The sequence below is a fragment of the Saccopteryx leptura genome, chromosome 10, assembly GCF_036850995.1.
Source record: "Saccopteryx leptura isolate mSacLep1 chromosome 10, mSacLep1_pri_phased_curated, whole genome shotgun sequence".
Taxonomy (NCBI): Eukaryota; Metazoa; Chordata; class Mammalia; order Chiroptera; family Emballonuridae; genus Saccopteryx; species Saccopteryx leptura.
In genome coordinates this window covers 76,396,049-76,411,030 of record NC_089512.1, presented here as the reverse complement: position 1 = coordinate 76,411,030, position 14,982 = coordinate 76,396,049, and the positions used below count along the sequence as shown (strand labels likewise).

The following is a 14,982-nucleotide window of genomic DNA, read 5'->3' as shown; positions in this document are numbered from 1 at the left end:
AAGAGAAATGTCAAAGATGACTCCAAGGATCTTAGTCTGAGCAACTCGGTGAAGGGAGAAGCCATGTACTGAGATGGGAGGATAATAATACCTAATCCTTGGGAAGCTGTTTTGGAGATAAAATGAGATAATGCATGTGAATGCACTTCCTGAACTTAAAACACTATGCAGGTTATAAAGATAAATATTAGAAAGCTACTGGGAATTGCTAATTTGCAAATATGCCCAGATACTAACGTCTTAAGAAGAAAAACCAGTATTGATGTTTTTCTAATTAATAGGGAAAGTTATTCTGAATGAGTCAGTGGCTCATTCAAGGAACCATAGTCCACCAACAAGGAGTGATTCTTAGTTTCTTTTTATGTTTTAAAATATGTAAAATAGACACAATATATAACCTCAGCCATGCTCCTTAAAGATTCCTTTCCTAAAAAAAAAAAAAAAAAAAAAAAAGATTCCTTTCCTCGCCAATCCTCTAAGCAGGGACACTGCTTGATATTTCTATCAACTCTTCCCCACAAATGAGGCTCAATAAAGCTATTTTAAGTTAAATGAAAAACAAAGGTAGTTGATAAATATTTCTATTTTCCCTGAACCATCCCTTGTTCCACTAAGGTTGTTCAGCCTGGTGTTATAGTAAGGCACCCGTTGTTCCCTTTTCAGGGCTGTTCCAGGCCCTCCTGGTATATTTCCTGGTAGGGGTGATTTTTAAGTGGCAGCCTTGTGATAGTAAATAGCTACAGAATGTGTCAGAAGTGAGCTCCTTATTTCTTCTTTTATTTGTAGAGTCAAGGTAGCCTGAAATATATTAATAATTTTACAAATAAATCAACAAAAAGTTACTGAACCCGGATCAGTTCAATTTCCAGCAGAATCAATGAAGAGAATGTGGGAAGTTGTCTAATGGAGAAAATAGTCCCTGTGCCTGGTGTCTGCCAAGGGGAGGAAGTGAGAGAGTATTTGTGAAACTCCCAGTACAGGGTTCTCAGGGGCCCTAGAATGTGGGCTGATCTACTGATCCTTTTCAGGGAGTTGTTAAAACGCAGCTTTGGGTGCAAATACAGTCATGCATATTTTTGTTCCCTCCCTTTGGTCTGCCCTCCCCTCCTCACTTCCCTCCCCCTCCCTCTGTGAGCCAGTGTTTTGTTAACGATGCAGAATCTTCTCCTGTGTGCTACAGAAACCCGACAGAGTTCTCCAATCATCTGTCTGGAAACCCAGATGTTTATCTTGAAAGGAAGAGATATGAGAGAGAATTCCCATTTAACATTTATGAAATACATTCCAGGAGTAAAAGGAAGAGGAAGAGCTGACCTTAGAAACATTTCAGGAATGTTTTTGTGAGACACTAATCTAATTGTGGAGAAGCTGAGAGGCCGGAGAAAGACTGAGTGTGCAGCAAGGGCTGGCTTGGCGCTGCGGCCTCCGCATGGCCACAGCCGGAGTGCTAGCCAAATCCTTGAAAAATGACCCATTTCCTTCTGTTGGGTGAATGTTCCTCTACCCAGAATAGGAAAGCCCAACTCCTCCCTATGAGATCACATTTTCTGAGACAGTGGGGTCTAAGCAATGTTGTTAACAGGCTATTGCTCAGCATATACCTAGTTGTCAATAAACGTTTTCTGTACAAATCATTGATCTGCAAAATAAAACTGTATTTTACCTATTCTTTTTATCCTACTTGAAATTATTTAATTGGTCACTCTTCTTAACTTTTAAGAAACTGATGTTGATCAAACATTTTCTATTTTTGTGTCATTTATTTAAATGCAACACTATACACTAAAACTGGTTCAATGTGAGTCGATTGACTGAAGATCACCTATGGCAACTAATCACACTTCGTGTCTGTGCTTGTTCATGAAGGTGCAAGGGAGCAATGATGTCATAGAGTCTGAAGGATCTGAATACCTTTGAAAAGCTAGATGAAGCCAAGAAAACCGCCTATACCAGAGCCACACAGCATGCTTCTAGTAAGGTATTGAATTGTGCTGGAAACCCTATCACAGAAGGAGAAGGAAATGACTCTAACTTGACAGCACAAATGCAAATACAGTAATCCTAAGAATAGAGAAAACTTACAGTAGAGCTAACTCTTTGTATCCATGGGTTCCATGTCCTGGGATTTAACCAACTATGATAAAAATATATTAAAAAAATATATTGTTGCTGATGTGTACCATGTAGTTAGGCCTAGATGGCTGGGTCTGTACTGAACATAAATAGACTTTTTTCTTGTAATTATTCCCTAAACAATACAGCATAACAACTAATTACATAGCATTTACATTGTGTTAGGAATTATAAGCCATCTAGAAATAATTTAAAGTATATGGATGTGCCTAGGCTACATGCAAATGCTACACCATTGTCCACAGGGCGGGGCGAGGGCAGGGGTCCCGGACCCAGTCCTCCCTGGATACTGAAGAATGACTGCAGGTATCAAACCAAGAGTTGCAATAACCTCATTTGAATCCTTTATATTTCTTTCCATGTGGTTCACTAAAGATCAGTTCTTTTATTTAAAAAATATTTTAGAAATAAATGGAGATGTGTACAAAATTGCACCTCAGAGAAGAAACACTTACCCAGAATGCTTCATGTTTTGAGGTTTATCCATTCGGACAGCAAGTTTGATTTTGAGGTCTTGATCGGGGCAGTTTTTGGAGACTGTCATTTTGTGCCACTCTGACTGTTTGGGGCTGTTCGGGGTGGGATGGAGAATAACCTGCAGGGTGGGGGGAGGAGGGAAGATGATCATTTTAGCCAGAAAATAGAAACACTGTCATGGCATGTTTTCATACACAAGAAACTTTGTGGCTGAGAAGCAGGGTTGATTGTCCAGGTAGCATAGCCAGAGGGAAGGCAGGTGCCTGAAGTGGAGGCCTGGCCACCAGACTCAAATCCAAGGCTCTGCTTACCAACAGTGTCTGCCTCCTACCAAGCAGCCAGGACAGAAATGGTGTGCTCTTACTCCCTGGCTAATTCTATAAAAGGAAGGATTGTGTTTTCTGTGATCCTGCTTTTGTACTCTTCCAAAGTTCAGAAGTACTAAAGCAACCTAGAGCAGAGAATGTCCCCCACCCATCATTCTCTTCATATAGGAAGACGGTGGTGTGAGAGAAGAAGCATCCTTACATATCAGAGGGCACTTCTAGTCCGCTCTTCTTCCGTTCTTTGGGGTTCTATTTCAGAAGGAGCAATTGCACAGAGGCTGCAGGGGAAGATGGGCGGGATCTTATTTGATGAGTGAGAAACGTGCCCTTTAGAGAAGGAAAGGGACTTGTGGACAGTCACACATCTAGGGCCGACTTCACCTGCACTTTCAACCGTATTGCACGCTGGCCCACTCTGTCTTGGCAGCAAGGCAGCAGACACAGATGGGGAGGGTCACTGCGTGTGGAGACTGCTCCCTCCAGTGCGCTCCAGAGGTGGCGCTCGATCTGGGATTTCTCAGTTCTCGTGACCTGAGATGCTCGGAGTGAAGAACCCATTAAACCTACTTCTTTGTTTGAGATGAAAGAGCTCACAGGAGCCACGTGGGACCTGGTCAGAGGCGAATTTAATCAGCGCATCAGGTGCACGCCCTGCGCCCTGACTTCTGAAGGCCCCGACTTCTGAAGGGCCCCGACTTCTGAAGGGCCCCGACTTCTGAAGGGCCCCGACTGCTGAAGGGCCCCGACTTCTGAAGGGCCCCGACTGCTGAAGGGCCCCGACTTCTGAAGGGCCCTGACTGCTGAAGGACCCCACAAAACCACAACTTTACACTTTTTTTCTAATGACAAGGGGCCCAATATTCTGTGCTGGGTCCTCAATCGATCTTAATGTTGACTGGCAATTTTATGCAAAAGATGTCTAATGTCACTGGCTATTTTTTTGTAATTGAGTACGAAAGTGAAACAATCTAACTAAACTTCAGTATACTTTATTTATACATAATGAATTTAAATGAAACTTTGTACATATCTGCTACATATTATATTTTATACATATTATATATTTTAGTAATTTTTTTGGTGTGGTATACTGTATAGCAATGTCCTACAGGTAATGATATGCAACATGTTTTGCAAATATATCTGGTTTCGCTGCACTTTCCTTTTGAGACACACCCTTTATACGTTCTAGTTGGATTTTTTTTATACCAGTGACCACAGATCTGATGCTCCTTGGATCACTAAGGTCAGCAGGTCAGCAGTTACACCCTAAATATTTGAATAATCCTCCAAAGTTGGTGTAATATCATTTTCAATTCACTCTTCTTCAAAATCACTTTCACTATCAGATCTTATTACATTTCTTTTTTGTAGTTTTGGTGGTCTAATAGCCAACTCATTACTATCTTCTGATAAACTGTCAATTTCTATATCACTACAATATATTTCAAAATCACTTGGGCAATCATATAAAGTGTCTGCATATAATTCATTGAAAAGTTCTTCACCTTCACGATCTGTCATGGTTGAAACTTTTGTAATACTATAATTGTGATAAAAACCTAAATATCAAGAAAAGTCACTTTTTATATATCAGGTCTACCGGAAAGTTCTGTCCGTTTCTATCATAAGTTTTGACACGTAAGCACATGTTTATTTGGCGCATGTGTGCCTCTCTATTTTTATCACTTAATGTATACATACTGACGTAGCAAATTAACTAAAACAAAGTTGATTCATGTTAGTCTTATGTGTGAAGCCATAGTGTACCCATGGCTACTGATAAAGTTTATTTACACCACTGTATTTGATATGAATTTCAACAAGGAAGAAATGCTACAGAAGCATGTAGAAATTTATTGAAAGTGTTTGGTGAAGGTACAGTTTCTGATAGGACATGCAGAAGATGGTTCGAAAAATTCAAAACAGGTGATTTCGACCTTTCTGGTAAGCGACATTCTGGGCGACCATCTTTGATTGATGACGATGTTGTTAAGACCATGTTGGAGCAAGATCCTTTTCTAACAACATCGGAGATCGCAGAAAGGCTTAATTCAGCTCAGCAAACCATTTCGGACCATATTCGGAAGATAGGATTGGTGTGGAAACATTCAAGATGGGTGCCACACCCTGGCCGGTTGGCTCAGTGGTAGAGCGTCGGCCTGGCGTGCAGGAGTCCCGGGTTCGATTCCCGGCTGGGGCACACAGGAGAAGCGCCCATCTGCTTCTCCACACCTCCCCCTCTGTCTCTCTCTTCCCCTCCCGTAGCCAAGGCTCTATTGGAGCAAAGATGGCCCGGGTGCTGAGGATGGCTCTGTGGCCTCTGCCTCAGGCACTAGAATGGCTCTGGATGCAACAGAGCGATGCCCCAGAGGGGCAGAGCATCACCCCCTGGTGGGCATGCCGGGTGGATCCCGGTCGGGCGCATGTGGGAGTCTGTCTGACTGCCTCCCCGTTTCCAGCTTTGGAAAAATGCAAAAAAAAAAAAAAGATGGGTGCCACATGAATTAAGTCAGAAGAATTTGGATGATTGAGTCGTCATACACATCTGCTTGCTCGGAACAAACTCAAGCCCTTCTTGAACTGGATGATAACTGGGGATGAAAAGTGGATTACCTATGAAAACATCGTAAGGAAAAGGGCATATTGTGAACCTGGAAAACCTAGCCCTTCCACCTCTAAACCAAATTTGACTCTGAATAAGAGAATGTTGTGTATATGGTGGGACATTCGAGGACCAATACATTATAAGCTTTTAAAACCGAATGAAAAGCTCAATTCGGAGAAGTATTGTCAGCAACTGGATGATTTAAAGACAGCAGTCCAAGAAAAGAGGCCAGCGATGTTCAATAGGAAGAACATCATACTGCATCATGATAATGCCAGGCCACATGCTGCTTTGGGGACTTGTCAAAAAATTGCAGAACTAGGCTGGGAAATTCTGTCACATCCACCATATTCCCTGGACTTAGCACCCTCCAACTATCACTTGTGTTTGTCCTTACAAAATTTTTTGAAGGGCAAAAAATTAAAAAATGAAGAAGATATCAAACAAGCACTGGTTCAATTTTTCACATCAAAAGATAAAACATTTTTCAAAAATGGGATATACAAATTGCCCTCACGCTGGCAAGAAATCATTAATAATAATGGCAATTATATTATTTAATAAAGTTTATTGACGGTAAGAAAAATTTGTATTTTGTTTTATTCCAAAACCGGACAGAACTTTCTGGTAGACCGTATAATAAACTGAACATGATTGAAGACGACGAAGAAAGATTTTACAATATCCTTGATATGTATGTTCAAACTGCGAGCGGTGAGAAGCTAGTCCAAGTTTAGACGGCGGGACACTGTGATTGTTTTTGTTTACCGTACCTTCGATTTTGCGGTTTCACGCCTGGAGGAGTGGGAGAAAAGGAGTCCCCATGAGAATATAGAAGGGTGTGCTGTTTTTCGAACTTCGACCCTCAGGGTGAAGAGTCACAAATACTATAATCCTATATGACCCTGAGTTTCCAAAATGGAAACAGCCAATGCAAGCACAAACACGACTTAACTTGTGAGCAGTCAGCAATGTGTGCGCCAGCCTCTGGACCTGGGCTAACATGCACTCAGCAGAGTGGTATGGAGAATCCCGGACCGTGAACTAAATACAGGCACAACAAAAGCGGGGCTTACTAAGATCTGCTTCCGTAATGGCAGCATACCCTGCTTTGTTGCCTGTTGCTCTGGCTCTATTTTCAAAGTTATCTATTTTCTCAGCGAGGGGAAGCCCGGCTTCTTTCCTGGGTTTCTTCTACCTCTGGCGGGGATGGACGGGGCCCAGACTATCCACAAGGATGCTCTGTTCTCTCGCATGCTGCGCTGGCTCCTCCGCCATCACGGAACTCCACTCCTGTGCAGCGGGTAGAGCGTGGGGCTTTCTGGGTGACTGTGGATCAAGAGCTCCAAGGACAGGAAAAGACCACAGTAGAAAAGTGAACTCCGCCCATTTTTCTTTCCTAGCTTGTGCTGCTGTCTCACCCTTCTGATTTCGAGTCTGACCCTTTTTTTCTCATTAAATTCTCTCTCTCTGATTTAAAAAAATTTGTACTCGTTTGTTGAAGACAAACCAAAATTAGATTCTTCTCAATGTCTTAGGACATGATTGAAATGTAAGAAGTCCTGATACTTTGGACCCGAGGTTGCTAAATTTTTGATCATGCCCTAAGTCAGCAAAATATTTTTGAGAAATTAGCGCAATATCTGCAACTATATCACTGTCAATATAAAAATACATCAATATAAATACAGGCACACCTCAGAGAGATCACGGGTTCAACTCCAGACCACCACAATAAAGCGAGTATCACAATAAGTGAGTCACACAGAGTATTTGGTTTCTGTGTATATCTAAAAGTTATGCTTACACTACACTGCAGTCTATTGAGTGTATAATAGCATTATGTCTAAAAGGTATACAGACCTTAATTAAAAAATACCTTATCGTTAACATATGCCTGTTGAAAAAATGGCCCCAGTAGACTTGCTTGCCACAGGCTTGCCACAAAACTTCAGTTTGTAAAAATGATGCAATATCTGCAAAGTGCAATAAAATGAGGTATGCCTATATATAAATATCAGTAAAAAAAATATACCCATATATATTGTATTTATATGCTTACTTTGTATTAACATTAATTACATATATTATAAAACACAGATAGAAGTCTAAAAAGATAGGCTAAAGACAAAAAAACTTTTAAATATATTGCCAATTATGGTGGCTTTATTTAGGGCAAGGTTAATTGTTAATGACACTGGATGTAAACCTGTATTTCAAATACTCTTTAATCATGCCCTATATTAGTAAAAGAGTTTAACAATGTCTTTTTTAATTTTTATTTTTTTAAGTGAGAGAAGGGAAGATAGTGAGACAGACTCCTGCATGTGCCGTGACTGGGATCCACCAGGCCACCCCCTTCTGGGGCCAATGCTCGAATCAATTGAGCTATACTCAGTGCCCAGGGTGATGCTGGAATCAATCGAGCCACTGACTGCGAGAGGGGAAAAGAGAGAGAAGGGGGAGGGGCAGGGGGAGAAGCAGATGCTTGCTTCTCATGTGTGCCCTGACCAGAAATTAAACCCAGGACATCCATATGCCTGGCTATCGCTCTACCCACTGAACGAACTGGCCAGGGCCTAAATTCAAATGTCTTGACTGAGTTGTGATCCTGTCTAATACACTGGATTGCTTTTGTCTCCTGGGTGAACAGAACTCTTGTGAGCAGGGCTGGTGGGTCAGCTTCCCCATTTCCATGTTATTTGCCAGGCTTGCAATATTAGTACCATCTTCAGATCTGAGCTATCTGTAGCAATCTTTGTAGGCCATTTGCTCATTGTGTGAGGGTTAATTTTGTTGAAATTCTATCATAAAATATATAAATTCACTTAACTGGTGCTAGCAAGCTTAGATATGCTATAGGACACCGGAAGTGTCATTGGGTGGTGGGGACCTCTCCCTTCCTTCCAGAGAATGCTGTCCCTGTGTCACCCCTTCACCTTCTATACCAAGACCTGAGCCTTGAAGTGCCTTGATCCCAGTGAAGTTGACCCTCTCTCCCAAACTCCTAGCCTGAGAGGTGAGGTAGGCGTAATGTGCCAGGAAGCAAGGAAGGGGAGGGGCAGATAGGAGAAGCCCCAGCCAGGGCCTGTGCAGCAGCAGGCAAGGTCCTGGGCCTCCTTCTGCTCCTGCCCATTTGGCAGAGCAGTGGGAGCAGTGATCTGGGCTCCCGGAGCTCGTTAGCAGGCCTCCCACCATATGGGCTCTGGGCGTGCTTCCCACTGGCAATATGGTGTCCGTTCACCAATGCAAATGGCCTCTACTCGTTACTGGCTGCTCTACAAAGACTTCTTCCCCCACGTAGTGGCTCCCTGGGGAGACGTCCTCTCCAGGGTGGATAGGGAGATGAGGTCACTACATTTCTCCTCCAACTTCACCCGCACTCTCCCGACAGGTTGATGACTCCTTTGTATGTGTCAGCCTTGCTGAATTATTGGGGTCCTTCTGGGTGCACATGAGCCCCACGCGGGCCAGACACCTCATCTGGACATTCCAGGCTGCTAATCAAGCACTTCATCATCTCAGCCAAGGTCCATGTGTGCCAGGCTTTGATGTGGCGACACTGCTATGGGAACACAACACACCCCATGCAACAAGCTGCACACCAGCCTGCCCCAGCTGCTTGCAGCTGCCTGGACATGCAGGCAGGCCTTCCACGGGACTGTTTCACCCTGAGCCTTACCTGGCTGATCCCTCCGAGACTTAGCCCCTGTATCTCTCCCCCACCCGACTTCCTTGTCCCGGGCCCTGGACTGGGAAGGCATCCTGGCCCTCAGACTGGATTGTGGCCCCTTGCTGTATGCTTCCCAGCTGTCCTTTACCTCACTGCACTACAAGCCCTAGTATTATGTCTATATCCTTTCCCTTTTTTGAGGATAAGAGTTTTTGCCTGTTATTATTCCTGTTTGCTCTGTGCATAGCACAAATGATAGGACACAGTGGGCCCACATTCATACTTGATGCATAATTATTTAGTAATATTGCAGTGTAGGCATAGGTGTGAGAAAACAGTCACTCCAATGCCTTTAATAGAAGGATATATTGGTGAATACAGGGGACAATTTGGACAACCTATAAAAATTCAAATTTCATTCAGAAAAATATTTTTAACATTTATCCTATTTATATACACACATATGTACAAAGAAATAAATTGAAGATTATTTGCTAAAGCATTGTTTATACAGTCAAAGACTGGAAACAACCTAAATATATTATAATGCATCTCCATATGGAATACTATGCAGCTATGAAAGCAGGAAGGAAGTCAGTATGGGCTGCTATGGAGTACTCTCCAAAAACACTGACATTTCAAGGGAAGTGCAGCACAATATGTATTCAGTAACTTCCTAATGTGTTCTCTCTTAAAAAAATTAAAAAGTATATATATATATATATATGTTTACATATGCTGTGCTTGTAGATGCATAGACTATTTGGAGAAGAATATTCAATAAACTGAAAACAAGGTTTTTTTCTTTGGAAAATGATACTGGGGTAAGGTGAAAGTTTCACTATGTATCCATTTTAATTTTTTTACAGTACACATTATTTTTTAATTAGAAATATTAATAAAAATGAAACATAATAAAGATGGAGCAAGTTAATATTACTGAATGAATGAACGTAGCACTGGGATTTTGAACATGGCCATGTTCTGTTACATTTGGGAAGAACTGCAGCGTAGAAACACTCCTGAGGGCTCCAGGAATGGCTTCATGTTAAAAAAAAGACTGCTTAATAGTCATGCAGCAGTGGCCTGTGGAGGTGTTGCCAGGAGAGGGCGCCCCAGCTGGCATAAGGGCCAGGCTGGCCAGCTCCACTGCAATTGGAGAGTGTCTTTAGCGGGAACAATTTGAAATCAGTATCTGGGGGAATACATAGAGGAGAGAATGATTTATTAGGAAAAGAATGGCTGTGTGGGGGCTGGGGCAAGATCATGGCCACAGAGCTGAGGGTTTATTTTTGCCTAGGACACCATGGTGTAGGAAAAATGGCCTTGGAGATGAGGCAACATCATTCTTAGTGAGCTACTGCCTCTGGGACCGAGTTTGGTCACCCGTACGGGAGGAATAATAACTGCAGCTGCCTCACTAGAGTTATAGTGGAGCCTCAGTGAGGAGCTGCACACAAAGTCCTTAGGACAGTGGCCTGGCCAGTGGTAAATGGACAGCAAACTGGGTGGCTCAGGGCAAGTTTGCTGACTTCTTCAGGAATCAGTTATTTTCTATCTATAAAATGAAAGGGTTTGCCTGACCAGGCGGTGGCGCAGTGGATAGAGCGTCAGACTGGGATGCAGAGGACCCAGGTTCAAGACCCTGAGGTCGCCAGCTTGAGTGCAGGCTCATCTGGTTTGAGCAAAAGCTCACCAGCTTGGACCCAAGGTCGCTGGCTTGAGCAAGGGTCACTCGGTCTGCTGTAGCCCACGGTCAAGGCACATATGAGAAAGCAATCAATGAACAGCTAAGGTCTCACAATGAAAAACTGATGATTGATGCTTCTCATCTCTCTCCATTCCTATCTGTCTGTCCCTGTCTATCCCTCTCTCTGACTCTCTCTCTGTCCCTGTAAAAAAAAAAAAAAAAGAAAGAAAAGGTTTAGCCCAGTGGTTTTAACGTTTTTGTGTGGGAACAGCTTTGAGACGCTGGTGAAAGCTTTGAACTAGGGAGTTAGAAAAATGCACATACTCCCCACCACAGAAACATATACAATTTGCAAACAATTTCAAGGGCCCCTGGCTCCCCTGGAGCCCTGTGAGGACTCAGGTTGAGTGTTCTGGACTTGTCTCTTCTAACATTAACATCCTACTTCTCTGAGACTCATGATTCTTCCACGATTCTTCATGAAAAAAGAAATTTGAAGAAAAATAAAAGGCAGGCTACTTCCGTTCTCTGTTTCTCTTTCCCTAGGGACAGAGTGAATATTTGTCATTTCTTGAAGAAACCGCTAACCATCTTTTCTTTCATGCCCCTTCTTTTGTGTGTGGGGGGCACTCTTTTTGCTATTGACCTTGTTAACTCTTTGTTTTCCTTCCATCTGTGGCATGGGTCCCTGTAATATGATCCCAGGTCAGTTCTATAGATGGAAGCCAGAATAAGGAAGTGAAAAGACAAAGGAAGAAAGGAGAAAGCAGGTTAATGTGTTCCTGTGGGGCTGTTGCTGTGTGTGTGCACCTGAGTGCTTATTTTAGGGTATTCTCTTATCCTTCTAGATGAAATATCAGAGGCCCAGAGAGGTTAAATATCCTGGCTAAAGTCACATAGCTTTCAGAAGGGATTACACATTCAACTTGTATCAAATAAAATTAATTGAAAGCCTGTGTGCTAGGCATTGGGTACGGGGTGGTGAACACAAGAGGTTAGATCTCTGTCTCCACAGAGCTTTTACATGTGGGGGGTGGGGAGACAGAGGCCAAATTTTCTGTCAATTCTCTTTCTCTCATTGTTGCTAAGTTCAGTGGAGGACATATGCAGAGGCTGTGGTAGCAAATGGAGGAAAGGGGCAGTCAGCAATGGTGCTCTAGAAGGAGGGGCATTTATAAATACGCCTTTTAAAGACTTGAAAGGGGGCCAGTGCTCTAGGATCAGAAAAAGCCCGTGAGGTGGGGAGGAATTTGGTTTATTTGAGGAACTGAAATTTGGCTAAGGATGCTGAGGCACAGTGGCAGCAAATGGGCTGTGGGCCCACTCAACTGATCACCTGTCTTTGTAGGCTATGCTTCACAGTTTAGATTTTACTTAAGCAGAGTGAGGTGATGGAAGCTAACTTATGTTCTGAAAATACTGCTGGAGTTTTGGTGCAGCGTCAATAGCTGAGATGCAAGAAGCAGCGTCTTTATTATCTTAGTGATACTCAAAGGGAGTGGTACCACTTGCTGGATGCTCCAAAAATGTGGGGGACTCTTTTGGGCTGAAAGATAATTGGTGCAGGGCATTGTTGGTGTTGAATGGGCAGGTCCCAGGGATACTAGACATTCCAAAAAGGAGATAATCCTCTCCAATCAGGAATTGTCCTACACATTTTGCTTTTAGCCTTGTTTAGTTTTTGTTTTGACTTTTCAATGTTTCCACTGATTATGAATAGAGGTGGAAAAATGTTTATAATTAATTGAGTCTAGATCTTAATATTTTTTTAATTTTATTTCAAAAATTAAATTTAGATCCTAAATATTTTTTGTACATACATTCAAAGTATTTTTGGTATTTTCCCAGAGAAATCAAGGAAATTTTGTTACCAAGACATTGATTCAAGACACCAGTTCACTGACGCTCAGGCTTGTGAGTCGCCAGTCTCCCCAGAAGACGCTGTAGCTGCCCTGTCAGTGCCTCTCCCATCGGACCCTTGTTTAGTGCACACTGCAGGTGACCAGATTTAAAGAGGGGAAGCTGAGGCTTGGAGAGGGTGAAGGACTGACTTGCCCCAGGCTGCACAGTCAGTGCAGAGTGGAGCCTGGCATTTAACTTGCAAAGCCAGGTCTTTCGGTTCTTGGCAACACTGTCTCTTGGGACCAGGGATACCCGCTCCTTGGAACAACTTGTGATTACTATCCATTGGGCTGGGGAGCGCTTACTCGTCCAAGTTCCTTGTCCTCCAAGGCCAGGACGCCTGTGCTCTCTGTGAACAGCTTCACCTTCACTGCAGGCAACGCGTGGGTCGTCGAGAAGTCACCTTGGGTACCCCAGCTGTGGACAGGATAAGAAAGGTCAGTGTGGAGACCTCTGCCTTGACAATGCTAAACACAGCTGCCTCCTTCTCGCGTTGGGTGAATGCAGGGTTAACCCGAGGCAGTGTTGGTTGACACATCCTCCTCTCCTCCCCTCCAAAGCTGCCAGAGTGACAAAAAGTGTTAATTAATTTGTTAGACAAATGCAAGACAGATGCTTAGAAAGTTGCCACCCATCTTCACTGAAGGAATCCTGAGGACTGACTTAGCATGGAACCAAGTGGGTGAGAACTTTCTCATGGATTAGCTCTACCTACAAACTATTCCTTGGTCACTACTGGTAAATATTTCTCTGCATCTTCGAAATCCCTTGGTATTAAAAGGTGCAGTTCTGGATTTTGAGATGGGGCTTCATTTGGTCCGAGCCAACACCTGGCTTTACAATGAGATTTCAGCAGTAGTGGGTGGTAGCGTGGTGAGGAACCCCATTTCTTCTGGTATTTAAAGATGAGTTGAATAGAAGGGTGGATGGAGCTCAGCCCTGTCATGAAGGTCAAAGGAGTATGTGGTGAATTCCCTTCCCCACTCACGGTCTGTGGGTGTCAGAGTCTTAGGTCACCCCAGAGGAAAGCCTGGCTCACCAGCACCTCGGTAGAGTGCCAGGCTGGGCTGACAGGAGCCTCTGATGGGCCCTGCAGTGTGGTCTCTTCATTCCCTCATCATTATTCTCACAAAACCATCTCCTGTACCTGAGATCAGGGTGATCTTCTGGAAGTTTCACACAGTTTGCATCGAGCCCCTTCCCTCAGCCCTCCCGTGGCACCTGACTCATTGCACACAGGATGCCCACCAGGCCCCTTGGTATGGTCTCCCCTTCATCCGCTCCAATGTCACGTGTGTCCCAATTGGGCTACCTCAGGGCTGTTGCATGATTTTTCCACCTTACTCTTTCTTCTCTTGGTGACCTCTTATGGACTCAGCTTAAACACCACTTTCCCAGAGAGCATGTCACATGATCTCCTGTTGTAAATTTGGATCTAGTGTTAAACTCTTAAACATATTATTTAATTTTCTTTCCTAGCAATCATTGGATTTTTAATTATTGATTTATATGATTATTTAACAGCTGAATCCCCTCTTAATTTGTAAGTTCCATAAGCAGAGAAGCTGTTTTGTTTATATTGGGCACCCAGTGCTTAGCACAGGGCTTAGCACATAGGATACACGTAAGAAATGTTGTTGAATAAATGAAGGATGCCAAATAGCTATTCATGTACAAAACTAGGAAACAGGAATAGATGAAACTTTGTACAAAGATGTTTATTCTTTTTGCTTTTTATAGTAGCCAGTTTTCATATTATAAAATACTCATGCCTGACTAGGTGGTGGTGCAGTGGATAGAGTGTTGGACAGGGACACAGAGGACCTACGTTTGAAACCCCAAGGCCATCGGCTTGAGCGCGGGCTCATCTGGTTTGAGTAAGGCTCACTAGCTTGAGCCCAAAGTCACTGGCTTGAGCAAGGGGTCACTCAGTCTGCTGTAGCCCCCCCAGTGAAGGCACATATGAGACAGCAATCTATGAACAACTAGGGTGCTGCAATAAAGAGTTGATGCTTCTCATATCTTTTCCCTCCTGTCTATCTGTCCCTATCTGTCCCTCTCTCTGTCTCTGTCACATAAATAAATAAATATTTAAAAATATTCATTAAAATATGGTTTAATGACTATAATGTTATACTTTATGGGCACTATAATGTATCCATATTTTAATTAT

At 43.1% G+C, this 14,982-nt stretch overlaps 1 protein-coding gene across 20 annotated transcripts in view; it reads right to left on the bottom strand.

The window, feature by feature from the left end:
- CADPS (calcium dependent secretion activator) overlaps positions 1-14,982 on the bottom strand; it is a 598,625-nt gene that overhangs the window by 210,467 nt on the left and 373,176 nt on the right. For all 20 annotated transcript variants that reach the window (XM_066352056.1, XM_066352057.1, XM_066352051.1 and 17 more), the window contains exons 7-8: positions 13,115-13,226; positions 2,589-2,728 (exon numbers count right to left, since the gene is read on the bottom strand). In XM_066352056.1, the coding sequence (XP_066208153.1) occupies positions 2,589-2,728; positions 13,115-13,226 (252 nt within the window). The remainder of the gene's footprint in view (positions 1-2,588; positions 2,729-13,114; positions 13,227-14,982) is intronic.